Source organism: Gossypium raimondii, chromosome 4 (assembly GCF_025698545.1).
Source record: "Gossypium raimondii isolate GPD5lz chromosome 4, ASM2569854v1, whole genome shotgun sequence".
NCBI classification, from domain to species: domain Eukaryota; kingdom Viridiplantae; phylum Streptophyta; class Magnoliopsida; order Malvales; family Malvaceae; genus Gossypium; species Gossypium raimondii.
The window spans coordinates 45,005,565-45,017,206 of record NC_068568.1 but is presented as its reverse complement, the minus strand read 5'-3'; the positions used below and the strand labels follow the sequence as shown (position 1 = coordinate 45,017,206).

At 33.6% G+C, this 11,642-nt stretch overlaps 2 protein-coding genes across 5 annotated transcripts; both read left to right on the top strand.

Annotated features, from left to right (window-relative positions):
• Positions 1-198: 198 nt before the first annotated feature.
• LOC105781067 (uncharacterized) lies at positions 199-1,540 on the top strand. Its single transcript, XM_012605640.2, has 3 exons — positions 199-546; positions 662-763; positions 1,219-1,540. The coding sequence occupies exons 1-2, from the start codon at positions 286-288 to the stop codon at positions 698-700; spliced, it is 300 nt and encodes a 99-aa protein (XP_012461094.1). The 5' UTR covers positions 199-285; the 3' UTR covers positions 701-763; positions 1,219-1,540.
• A 3,177-nt stretch (positions 1,541-4,717) lies between these two features.
• On the top strand, positions 4,718-11,558 carry LOC105780086 (uncharacterized). Of its 4 annotated transcripts, none has more exons than XM_052629706.1 (11): positions 4,718-4,862; positions 5,772-5,901; positions 6,264-6,436; positions 8,405-8,844; positions 8,927-8,999; positions 9,264-9,610; positions 9,745-10,175; positions 10,413-10,581; positions 10,672-10,833; positions 10,909-10,997; positions 11,087-11,558. In XM_052629706.1, exons 2-11 carry the CDS (start codon positions 5,789-5,791, stop codon positions 11,235-11,237), a joined length of 2,148 nt encoding a protein of 715 aa, XP_052485666.1. In that variant the 5' UTR covers positions 4,718-4,862; positions 5,772-5,788; the 3' UTR covers positions 11,238-11,558. The 4 variants fall into 4 exon arrangements, with proteins under 4 accessions (XP_052485666.1, XP_012459652.1, XP_052485667.1 ...); XM_012604198.2 differs by having other exon boundaries at positions 5,712-5,901; XM_012604197.1 differs by lacking the exon at positions 4,718-4,862 and having other exon boundaries at positions 5,712-5,901; positions 10,416-10,581.
• Positions 11,559-11,642: the final 84 nt, after the last annotated feature.

Here is an 11,642-nt window from a genome sequence, read left to right as displayed (position 1 = left end):
AATAATTAGACCTAAACTTTAAAATCTGAAAAATAGAGAGATAAATCCCCAAAAAATAAAAATAGATGGACTAAATTCCGAATTTGTGAAGAGTACAAGGATCTATCACATATTTACCCTATTTTTAAACTTAGACACGCGGGTTGTGCCATTGATCACACTCCCAATGTATTTTACCTCTCATTTAGAGGGGCATGGCTTGTGCCATAGGTCACACTCCCATTTTACACCGAACACGATTACTATCTCATTCCAAGAAATCGCCGCAGATTGCATTACGATCGGATGTCGAGCCCACGCGCCGCCTCCAACGACGACGATAAGCACTCCGGCAATAGCAAGGAAGCGGCCGCGGCTAAAACCGCTGGCTTCATCGTCTTCTCCGGAATCGCTATGAGCATCCTTAAAACCCTAAACCCTTTCAACAAAGAGAGAAATGCAACTGCAGTACCTCAACAGCCAGTGGTTGAGTCGATTCAGCCTTCTCCGGCTCAGCCGATTCGAGATTCCCCACCTCCACCTGTCTCAGAACCTATTATCACCAAGGTATTTTAGAACCCGCATTTCAATTGTTATTAACATTTTTAGATTTGGGGAATTTAATTCAAGCATGTTTTAGGATTCTTGTTTACTTTCTAATTGGTGTCTTCGTTTATTGTAGGAAGCAGGTGGTTATACGGAGCAAAGATCACCAGAATAATCGCAAAGAGTGATAGACATTGTTAAAGGAGATACTCTTTGGGGTCTGTCCAGAAAATATGGGGTATTATTGCCTTTCTTTTTTTTATACAACTCTTAAAATTATTCATAACCCCCAAACCTCTAAATTGGAGGATGTCACTAGCTTAAGCGCGCTCAAATCCAAGATATCTAAGTTGCTGCAACAGCAAACAGTGCCAAATGAGATCATACGTATTCACATGATTTGGAATTTACTTGACGAACAACCACTTCAAATTTGCTATGTTCTGTTTTGCTTAGCATTTGGTGCTCTAAACCCAAATGTATTAGATTAAGATTTTGGTATCAAACTTACTTCGGTTAGCTTTTTAACAACAAAAAATTAGCTTTAAAGGGCTAAACTTTGAATCTAGAAAAAGTTTACAATGAAACAAAAGATAGTTTTAGTTGATATTTTGAACTTTGATACAAAATTTGTAGTTCCAGCCTCGCCAATAGAATCCGAGATGAAATTCTGACTTGATAATCTGGTTTCAGGTGTCAATAGATGCCATCAAAGAGGCCAACGGCCTTACAGGGGATACCATCTATGCTGGCAAGAAACTTATAATCCCATAACATTGTTTTCTTCGCCTCATATCAGTTTTTCAGTTTTCTAAGTAGGTTTGATTGGCATTTTTTACTTTTGCAAGTTCATATGTCCATTTAGTTTGTAATATGAACATGAGTAGATGAGATGAGACATTAGATCGGAATGGAGGTATGTCATTGTGAGCTTTTCACACAGTACTTCTACTTTAAATATTTTCTGTTTTACTGCATTTATTGTATTAAAGTTCTTAGTGGTATAGGGTCTGAATCTGTTTCTAGGCCATACTTCTTTGTGCATTGTAATTCATGTACAACCAATACTTTTGGCAATTCCCACTCGAGTATTAGAGCATCCCATCCTTTTTTTAACAAAAAATAAGGTACTCAATACTTTTGGCAACTCTCACTCGAATTGTTTCAAAACTTTGCTAGAGAGTATACTAACTCAGGAATCAAGATTACATGCTGAAATTAGAAATGTTGTAATGACACCTTGATAATTTTGCTTCAGTTTATGACATGCTGCTACTCTTGTTTCAAAAGCTCTAGTTTCTTGACATTCATAGATTTGTATGGACCATAGATTAATAGGTTAAATCCTCTGAGCTATTTATTTTGACATGCTCTACCATTTGAAAATCATTTGCTTCATTTAGGTAGGATTCTTGGCTATATTTGGGAACTTCTTTTAATTAAGTGTAGCAGACTTGAATTTGCCATTCATTTGGTACATATGAGAGGTACAAGGGTTAGGGGGGGTTTTAAACCTTCCCACCTCATTCTTAAGAGGAAAACAATCATTAGGTAAAATTGTTGTTTAAAGTGAATAGTTTATGGTTTATGTGAAGCTGTTAATGTTGAAAGTGACAAAATTGTTGGTGGGAGCCCTACAAGCCAGTCGAGATTTGTTTGTATAGCACCTACATGATATTTGAGTTGTATAAACATTAGTTTTGTTGTATGATTATATGAGGTATTTGTTTATCTATAACTAGCATTATTAATTTAGCGTATAGAATTGTGAAGATAAAGCTCATGTACTACAAATAGACCCTACAAATTTTGAGACCCGCATTTCATTGCGTTTGAGGTTGGGAAAGTATTTTTCAACTACAACAGTAACGAAGAATGCTTCAAAAATTATGGTGGAAAAGTGTTTCCTCATCCAATCGCAAGAGTTAGGATTTAAGTGTTTTGGGGTTTTAGCTTTTTGTGTATTATTATATTAAATTATTTAACTATCATTTATCATTATATTTGAATCTTTGTACTATTTTTATTTATCATTAATTTTACACATAATTTATATTAACTTTTTAAAAAATATTTAAAATTTATATATCATTATTGTAATATTAATATATTTTAAAGAAAATAGATAAATTTACATGGTTGATAATACCAAGGATGAATAGCAACAATTAAATTGAATTGATTGTTAAAGGAGATAATAGTTCGATTGTATTGATTTTTGAAAAATTGAATTACCAAAATTAATACTTATTTGTTTTTCATAAAGTGAGGATGTCACCCATCTATACTATTAATAAATGTATTAAAATTTTATCATAGGCATACGTGGAAATCACAAATTTAAAACATAAATGTGTGTATATAATAAATAATAAAATTTATGATTTGGAATTAATTAATAATAACACATGAAATATATACATTACTAAAAAATAGATTAAATTGTTTATCATGGTATTTGTCATCAATCTTGAGTTGGTGTTGAGTTAATTTGTGACACCAATTCAATCAAATACATTATTAATATTAGATATTCTATCACATGCATATGCGTGTAGAAATCACAAATTTAAAACACGAATGTGTATTTAAAAATAACATACAATAAAATGTAAATAACATATTCAACTATATCTTTGGTTTAGTGGTAAAGTGAATGTTTTATTAAGCTTGATAAGCACAAGTTTAAATCAAATCGAAAATTTTTATTGTTTTTTACAGCAATGCTAAACGCTTTAAATTAATAAATTACACTTTCTCACAACACTTTCCAAAAGCACTTATTTCAAATTGAGTTTTTCGAAAGCATTTTTCAACTGCAACAATAACACTAAATTGGCCCATAATTTGATTCATAAGTGGAGTTATGATGATTCCAATTTTTGAAAAGTACATAGAAGCAAATCCTAATAATCTTAATTATATAGATTCGATGATGAAGAAATTAGTCAAGAATGATCATAATAATATAGTCAAGAAATTGGTCAAGGACTAATAAATTAACGAGTATATGTTAATTGTTATAGAGGAATAATCTAATAAATATGGAGTGCTAGAGCAATTAGGTAAAGTTACATATAATATTTATTTTCCTTGTTATTTTATTTGTAATTGTATTGTTGACTACTTTATTAGACAAATATATTACATAAGATGATTTAATTTTAATTTTGTTATTCGCTCGATTTTTGAAGTTTATTAATAATTTTTACAATAATTAATAATTTGAATATATAACTATATAATTACAATTCGTATCAAACACGTCATAGAAAATTACAATTTAACTACACTTTGTCAATCAATCATATCTATAAAATTACAATTTATTGTAATTAAACTACCAGTAATTACATTTTCATCCAATTACTATGAGGTGTCTAAGTGTCACAGGCTGCGAATTAAAGCCCGTGACAAATGCACATAGAGTGTCCCATAGAGGTCAACTGATTAAATGAGACTTATTTGACCCATTTGAACTAATCCGATTTGTAGAACACATGGATAAACTCATTTACTTGAAGCATTAGTGGCCCAATAAAACACTCCAGTAAAATTAGAATTACCAGAGTAATTATTGTAAATACTAAGGGATAAAAATGTATATTGTTTAAATCCCCTAAGACACTCACCTTATAAATAGACACTAATCTCAATGTTGATGTAATTCGATTTGTATTGAGGCTTTCCCCTCATCTGTAATCTTGTCATTGTATTCTATCATTGTTTTCTTTTGGCATTTTTTTTCATTGCTCATCCTATTTTTGAATTTGCTTCCATTTTAGTTTCACTTTTCGAGAATTAGGTTAATTTAGACGAATTTGAAGCAAAAAAAACCAACTAAGGGTGAGTTTGGATAAGCGGTGTATTTATCTGCAATTAGTGCGAAAATAATAGTGGCGGTGAGAGTAAATATTATGGCGATATTGCAACGTGAGACAAAAAGTAAGCTAAACGCACCACATCGTATCTAGTCGCCCATCCAAACCCACCCTAAGACCGCGCGGTTTGCCAAACTTAAATTAGAGCCCCTGACACAAGCACACGTTAATAAATATATAAATTTAGGTTTTTTGCCCATATTGTGGGCATATGGTAATTATATGATTTTTAAGGGACCTAAATGCAAATTTAATAATATGGCATCTGTCTAAATAAATATATGTATTTTTCCAAGAGGAGCGTCGGCCTTCCAAGGAGAGAGGAGTGTAGCAAGAGAGAGAAAAGAAAACGTGAGAACTTTCTCTTTCCTTTCGAATAAAATTTAAAACTTAACCAAAAAACCAAGCTTTAATAAAAAAAGAAAAACTGCGACCGCACTGCTTAATACATTCCTTGTAAGATTTCTATTTCTTTTGATTCCTCTTTGGCATTTTCAATTGATTTTTTTGCATGCAAAAGTATTGCTCTTTTTCCATTTCTACTATTTATTTATTTATGCTGTGGCGGGAAGCTGAGTTTTGTTCTACTATGGCCAATTTCATTGTTTTTTTGGTTCATTTATATGTTATTTTTTTTATTTGATTTGGGTTTTCATAGATTTTAGTGTTCATATTCTATCAGATGACATTGCTTGGTAAGTAATTGCTTTATTCCTGTTCTGGTCGGTTGAATACTTTTGATTATTATTTTTTTTAAAAAAATCGAAATGAACATTTTAGGGTTTCTGGCTTTGACTTGTGAGCGGTGTTGTTGTTTTCTTGAATGGGTCTTTCTGGGTTCTGATTTTTGAAGGAAGATATGAAGGAAAACTGGGAATTCAAGTATTCAACGATGTTTTGGGTTTTTTTTTTTTATATAATTAAAAAAATGGAGCAATACTATTGTACATTACTGGGTCCATCGCCACACTACATTGCGCTTGCTATTCCCATCCAATAAGATTTTCTTATTGTAGAAAAATAAAATACTATTCTACATAACTTCACTTGTTAGTTATTGCAGAAAATTCCGATTCACAACATTTTCTTCTTTTTAGTATTTTGTCTTGTACATTTTGATTGAGTGCAAAAATCACTTAAGCCTTTTGATTTAATTATTTCCATCCAATAAGATTTGCATTACTGCAATTTCAAAATTATGTATCTTTGGTTTGGTAATGTGTTGTATCCGAGGCTAGGTGCTTTTATCATGGAGAAAAATAAAAGCTTGTTGACTGTTATTTTTGCTGTCTTCTGCTTGTTTAGTTGACTTTGGTGGCAGACACAGAATTATATCTTATTCTGTGGTCTTGGTGCATTTGTCAGAGGAAGCAATTTGGAAAATGCCTCTCTTCAAGAGGAAGCCTTTTGATTTAGCAAAGCCACCAGAAGATTTGGAGCCCTCTGACCTTGTATACCAAGTTCGATTCACCAAGGAGATTTTTCGAGATTATCAGTATCCTAAGTTGAAGTACTTCAATAATTATAATCATTATTTTTTTTTCATGGGGTTTTATGTTATCCTCTTTCTAGTTCTTGCAAAGCTTATTGCAGTTTAAGGAAATGCAAATTTTTTACCCAGATGAGAAGGAAAAGTATATATCATGCTTTCTTGAGTTTGTGTTGATGAATTTTATTAAGTTCTCTAACCACTCACCACTCCAGTTATGTTGTACTCTGTCATGATCGGAGGCCTTCTCTTTCCTAATGACCAGAAGCAAATGCTTCATTTTCTTTTTCTAAACTTTTGCTTTTCTCGAGCTAGCCATCTTTGAAAAGAGGTGTCATTGCATGTTTGTTTTCCTTAACATAGATCAGAGAGTATCTGAACCGGATAAATTTATATCGTCAGAGAGTTTGGATGTGTAAATCTACTGGAAAATCTAACTTGACTTATGAAGAAGCCATGGTGATGGAAAAAAATGCAATTCAAAAGGTTCAACAGCTACCCAATGATCTTGTGGCACCTGCATTGCGTATTATACAATTTAGTAAGAACCAATCAACCACTTTGCTGACTAAAGCTTTAGTAGTTATTCTTATTCGCTTGCCTCTACCTTCATTTTTGGCTTGTATTTTGCGGTTACTGATTTAAGTGGATAAGTTAATAGTCAGAAATATTTGTTTTACAGTGACATAAGAGATACTCTTGAGTCAGATCTAAATCTTGAACCACTTATCTTTCTCTTATGTGGTTTAAACCTTCATTGGATTGTAGTCATAGCACATAGCTGATTGAAGTCCTGAGTCCCTTAGTGTACTGGTGGAAATGAGTTTAATATCCTTTCATAACAGCAACCCACTTGCAATCTGGTAACAACAGTTGTATCCTTTACTGAAAAGCAGCTTCAATGGATTTGTTTGTAGATATTGTATGGGAAGTCTTTAGTGGTGCATTTCATTGTAATACAGGTAAGGTCTGGGGAATTTTGATAATTGTACCTTTTAGAACCTTTCTCGTTTTAATAGCCTGGTTGCTTCAAACCTTGGCTTTCTTAAAAAGTATGAGTTTTGGGATGGTTTAAGATTCTTAAGATTGAGCTATTAGAAAGTAGCAATCGGATGATTGTTGCTTTTACTTGAAATATTTGTGTATCACAGTTATGCTGTTTGTTTTAGTTGTCTAAATAAAAGATATATAAGTTTGATGTTGTAAGCTTTTAGGAGCAATTTTCAGTGTTCTGGTTTTGCGAGATTAACATTATTTGTTCTACCAAAATTTTGTGTGTTTAAAAAGTTAATTCTTTTTATTCATTTGTATTTGGGGTTAAGGTTTGAAAATATAAAGGTTTGAGATTTTTAAAATAGTATTTTCAAGTTATCAAGATCGATGAAAATTATTAATTGGAAAATAATGAAAGAAAGTGAGAGAAAGAAGAGAGGAGATACAATCCTCAGAGTCTAATGCTATTTACAACCAAATGTATCATATAACTTCAATAATACCAAAGTGCTTGGGGTTGATTACATGACTATTTTCACTATCCTTTAGTTCATAATATCTAGGGTTGTTAGTGCTTTAAACTTTTGAGGGATTTTAAGTGCTTACATTTTAGAACACTTTAATTATAAAATCTTCTTTTTTAGGAAATTGAAGCGTTTGAATTTTAGAATGTTGTGATTTGACATGGTTTTTTTTTTTTTATCTAATGGAAATATACTTGGGTTGTACATCTGGTGTTATAGAAGGTAGAACACAGAAGAATAGAAGTAAAAAGATTTTATAATGGTCGAAGATGATAATGTTGCTAAAATTGTGTCACTCATAAATGCTACAAAACTTGTCTGAGCTGTTATAATTTCAGTTGAGGTAGATGTGATGCACCGCGCTGATTTTTAACTAGTGCATATAAATTTATAAAGTGTAGGTGTACTAACACTGATAAGAGGTAAGATATATTTGATTGCTCTAATTCTCGCATTTTGATTATTAGGGGTTAGAAGAACTAGTTGGTGAGATATACTACAACCAAAATCTTTTTACCTTCAACAAGAATCTGATCAATGAGAAAATGCTGCAATAAATATACGCGATTGGATTGTTCTTGGTTCATTTCTGATTATTGTGACTATTGAAGTTCTTATGATTTAGGGATATATTCCCTTGCACATGATCTCCAGATATCTTCTCTAGGCTTGAGTTAAGTCGGTCGTTGCATGATATTTTGTATGTGCCACTATCCTTGTGTGGCAAAGGTTTGTGGTGCTGAGAGTAATCTAGAAATGACGTCATTAATGATCAGGGGATCTTAACTTTAGATTGTTAGTGAAAACTAAAAAAATTCAACTGCTGTTTAAAAGGGAAAAAAAGAAAAAGAGCTTTATACATTTGCCTTTAAAAAACTCAGCTTTCTGAACTTGTGCTTTTGTTATTTTTAGTTTCAGTATTTTCAATTCCTTGTTTAATCTTTTCACTGCTTTTGTGCAACTCTGTCAAATAACCAGTGGTTTTCTCACAGGTATGCTATCATTGAGAGATCTTGCTGATCTAGTGACTAAAAAATTGCAGAAAGATCTGTTTGTGGGTGCTGAATTGTATGGAAAGAAGGATGATGGTCTTTACCCATGCAGAGTGTTAAAAATTGTGGAGAATGGTGTTGGAAAAATGCAATATGAGGTGGCATTGCTTGGAGAAAATGAGAAAATAACAGAAAATGCAATATTACATGGAGAAGATCTGGTGTGGAAGAAAACACCCTTCAACAGAAAAATTTTGAAGTCTTTTATTCGGGAGTCCACATGCCGAAGTATTCCTTGGGTGCTTCATGAAAAACTGGCGCAGAAACATGGTATTTCAACGGATCTTCCAGAGGAGTTGCGTAGCAAATTCTTCCTTCAAGGTGGACAGCTGGTTAACAGAACGAAGAAAAGGAAAAATGAGAATAGAAACAATGTTGGGGTAATTATGCATGTTTATGGTATTCGTTTTAAGATATTTATTTTATGATATTATATTTTGGCTCATAAATTCTCATGTCCAGGAAGCAAACGGAGAATCTGGGAAATCCAAAAGGAATAAAGGAGAAATTGGGAAGCCTGATGCTAGTAAGGAAGGTATAGTTAATCTTGGTGCAAGTTGAACATCATTTTTCTTTTCTTAGTTTCTTGTATTAAGTTGTGGAGATATGGCCTGACAGTTTTCAGTTTTTACATTTCTTTCCTCTTGGTTTTATTTCTTGTGAGTGCTTTTCTTCTCTTGGGGGTGGGGGTGTTGGGTTATGCAAGGGCAAAGTTACACCTTTTTTCAGTATGCAATTCAATGGCACTATGTTTATTTGTTCACTGATTTTGTTTCTTGCTTCTAATGTTAATTTACAGAAAATAATCAGCCTGAGGACGAACCTGTCAAATATCCAATTGATGACCTGCTGGTGAAGCCTGGTCCTGATGATCCACTGTTTACTGATCGCCCCTCTCCTTCAAGGGATTTCAATGTTCCAATGGATTGTATTGGTGATCTTTTGATGGTTTGGGATTTTTGCTCTTCATTTAGCAGGGTGCTCAATTTATGGCCATTCTCTCTTGAAGATTTTGAAAATGCCATCTGTCACAAGGATAGTAATTTGGTTCTCATTGTGGAAACACATTCAGCTCTACTTCGTATACTCATAAAAGATGACGGTGAATATTCATTGGCTTTACAGAACAAAAAACGAAAGTCGAAGGTCAGAATCTTGTTGAAATTCGTATAGATGTGTAGATAAATGTTTTTTCCATTCTTGCTTGAAAATCTCTTTATTTTCCTCCCATGTGGGGCCTCCCTTGCTCATGCTTTGTCTTTCGACTGTTTTTGTTTCAGATTTCACTCATCACTTGGACCGAGTATGTCTGTGATTTCTTGGAAATGATCAATGTTACTGAATTATGCTCTTGTATGACCACTATAAAGCGAGGGCACTATGGCCTTCTGGATGCTAATGCTAAGTTAGGGATTTTGCGCGAATTGGTTTGTCATGCCCTTGAAACCGATCTTATCAGGGGCAAGTTGGATGATCTAATTGAGCAGCGACGGGCACTTGGAGCCACAGTAAGAGGGGAAGCTTTGGAATATGCTAGAAAGAAACGAGAAGAAAAAGAACAGTTGAAAGGTGAGTCTAATGGGTTAGAAGTAAAGGAAAATAGTATGGAGAGCACAGGAAGCAATCCACATATGGCAGAAAATGGAGAAGAGAATGGTGATATGGTGGAGGAGGTTATTTCATCTAGACAAAGCAATGCATTTGTTAATAGGTACGTGTGCTTATTTTTTAAACATTGAGATTATTACCAAGGATCTGCTTACTTGATGCATTTGTTACTTTCCATTTGTTTTCTATTTATTAAAGTAAGTGCAAAGAAAATGGTAAAATCATCAATCAAATGAATCTTAGATTAATCCTTTTTTTCCCTTCTTGATCAAGTATTATTTTGAGCTAGGGATGCACCTTAGTTATGTTGTTTGAAGAAGTATCTCTTTTGTAACCGTAGCAGGAAGCAATTAAACGGGCAATCCAAGAAAGGAGAGAAGCAAAAATTGGATCCAAAAGTCGAAGCTGAAAATATAACAAACTCAAATGAGAAGGAAGCACAGAAACAGCTAACTGGTGAAAAAAAGGAAGATCAGGAGAAGAAGAGTAAAGAAAAGAGGGAACAGAGGGTTCAATCCCATATCCTTGCTCTCCAATTGATGTGATTTTAATGTATATTTTGCTTTATTGTTGTTTCATTAATATTATTTATATAACAGAAGGAATATTTTAAACGTGAGATGGAGAAACGAAGCATCCGGACCAATCCCTTAGGTAAAGACAGAGACTATAACAGGTATTGGTGGTTTAGGCGAGATGGGAGGATATTTGTTGAGAGTTCTGATTCAAAGCAGTGGGGCTATTATTGTGCCAAGGAAGAGGTAGGTTACATATTTAAAATGATTCTTTTTCTTAGGGTTCTTCAGTTAAAGTTATAACCAAAACTTGATGGACAGGTTGATGCACTTATGAGCTCACTTAATCCAAAGGGTGAGAGAGAGCGAGCTCTTCAACAACAGCTGGAAAAATTCTATCCTAGGATCAGGTGAGTGTGTCAACTAGTTTTCCTTGTAGAACAAATGGACTCAGTTTCATCCCCAATCTAATGGAGGTTTCTGAGTTTTGACATTGCAGCTTGGAACTCCAAAAAAGATCAAAGGATTTGGCTCAGAAGATTGCCTTGGAAGAGGCTGTGCTGCGGAGATCTACTCGTGTACGGGCACCGCCTAGGGAAAATCCTGCTAATGCATTCCTCAAGTATGTGAACAAGTGGAAAGAAGATTAATATATATTCTGAGTTGGATACACATAGCTAAACTCCGGTGCCTTATTAAGTAGTTGTTAGTATGAAAATAACATTGGGTTGAGGGGCAGGGATAGGATGGTTGGTTAATGGGATTATATAGGAGGGAAGAAGAGGAACTGGGATGGAGCCTTTTTTTGATCCATTCCTCTTTTAATGACCAACCCCACGGACAAAAAGCCTAATATCTCTACTCAGTTTTGCAAATGACAACATTGTTCCTGTCATTCTTTTAACTCTGCTGTTAAAGCACTTTACATTTTACAAATTTCTGACATAAAAATATATCATAACATTGAATTAGTTCACAGGGTATATTAAGGATTTGAAGAGAAGTGAAATCCCCTTTGGTTATAATAGTGCATGTATAACCACTTCTTATAATAG

Excerpts from the sequence above, each read along its gene's own strand:
- LOC105781067 (XM_012605640.2), top strand. The coding sequence starts at position 286 with ATGTCGAGCCCACGCGCCGCCTCCAACGACGACGATAAGCACTCCGGC. Across the intron at positions 547-661 it reads CAGAACCTATTATCACCAAG|GAAGCAGGTGGTTATACGGA; the intron begins GTATTTTAGAAC and ends CGTTTATTGTAG.
- LOC105780086 (XM_052629706.1), top strand. The coding sequence starts at position 5,789 with ATGCCTCTCTTCAAGAGGAAGCCTTTTGATTTAGCAAAGCCACCAGAA. Across the intron at positions 9,611-9,744 it reads ACAAAAAACGAAAGTCGAAG|ATTTCACTCATCACTTGGAC; the intron begins GTCAGAATCTTG and ends TTTTTGTTTCAG. Across the intron at positions 10,176-10,412 it reads AGCAATGCATTTGTTAATAG|CAGGAAGCAATTAAACGGGC; the intron begins GTACGTGTGCTT and ends TTGTAACCGTAG.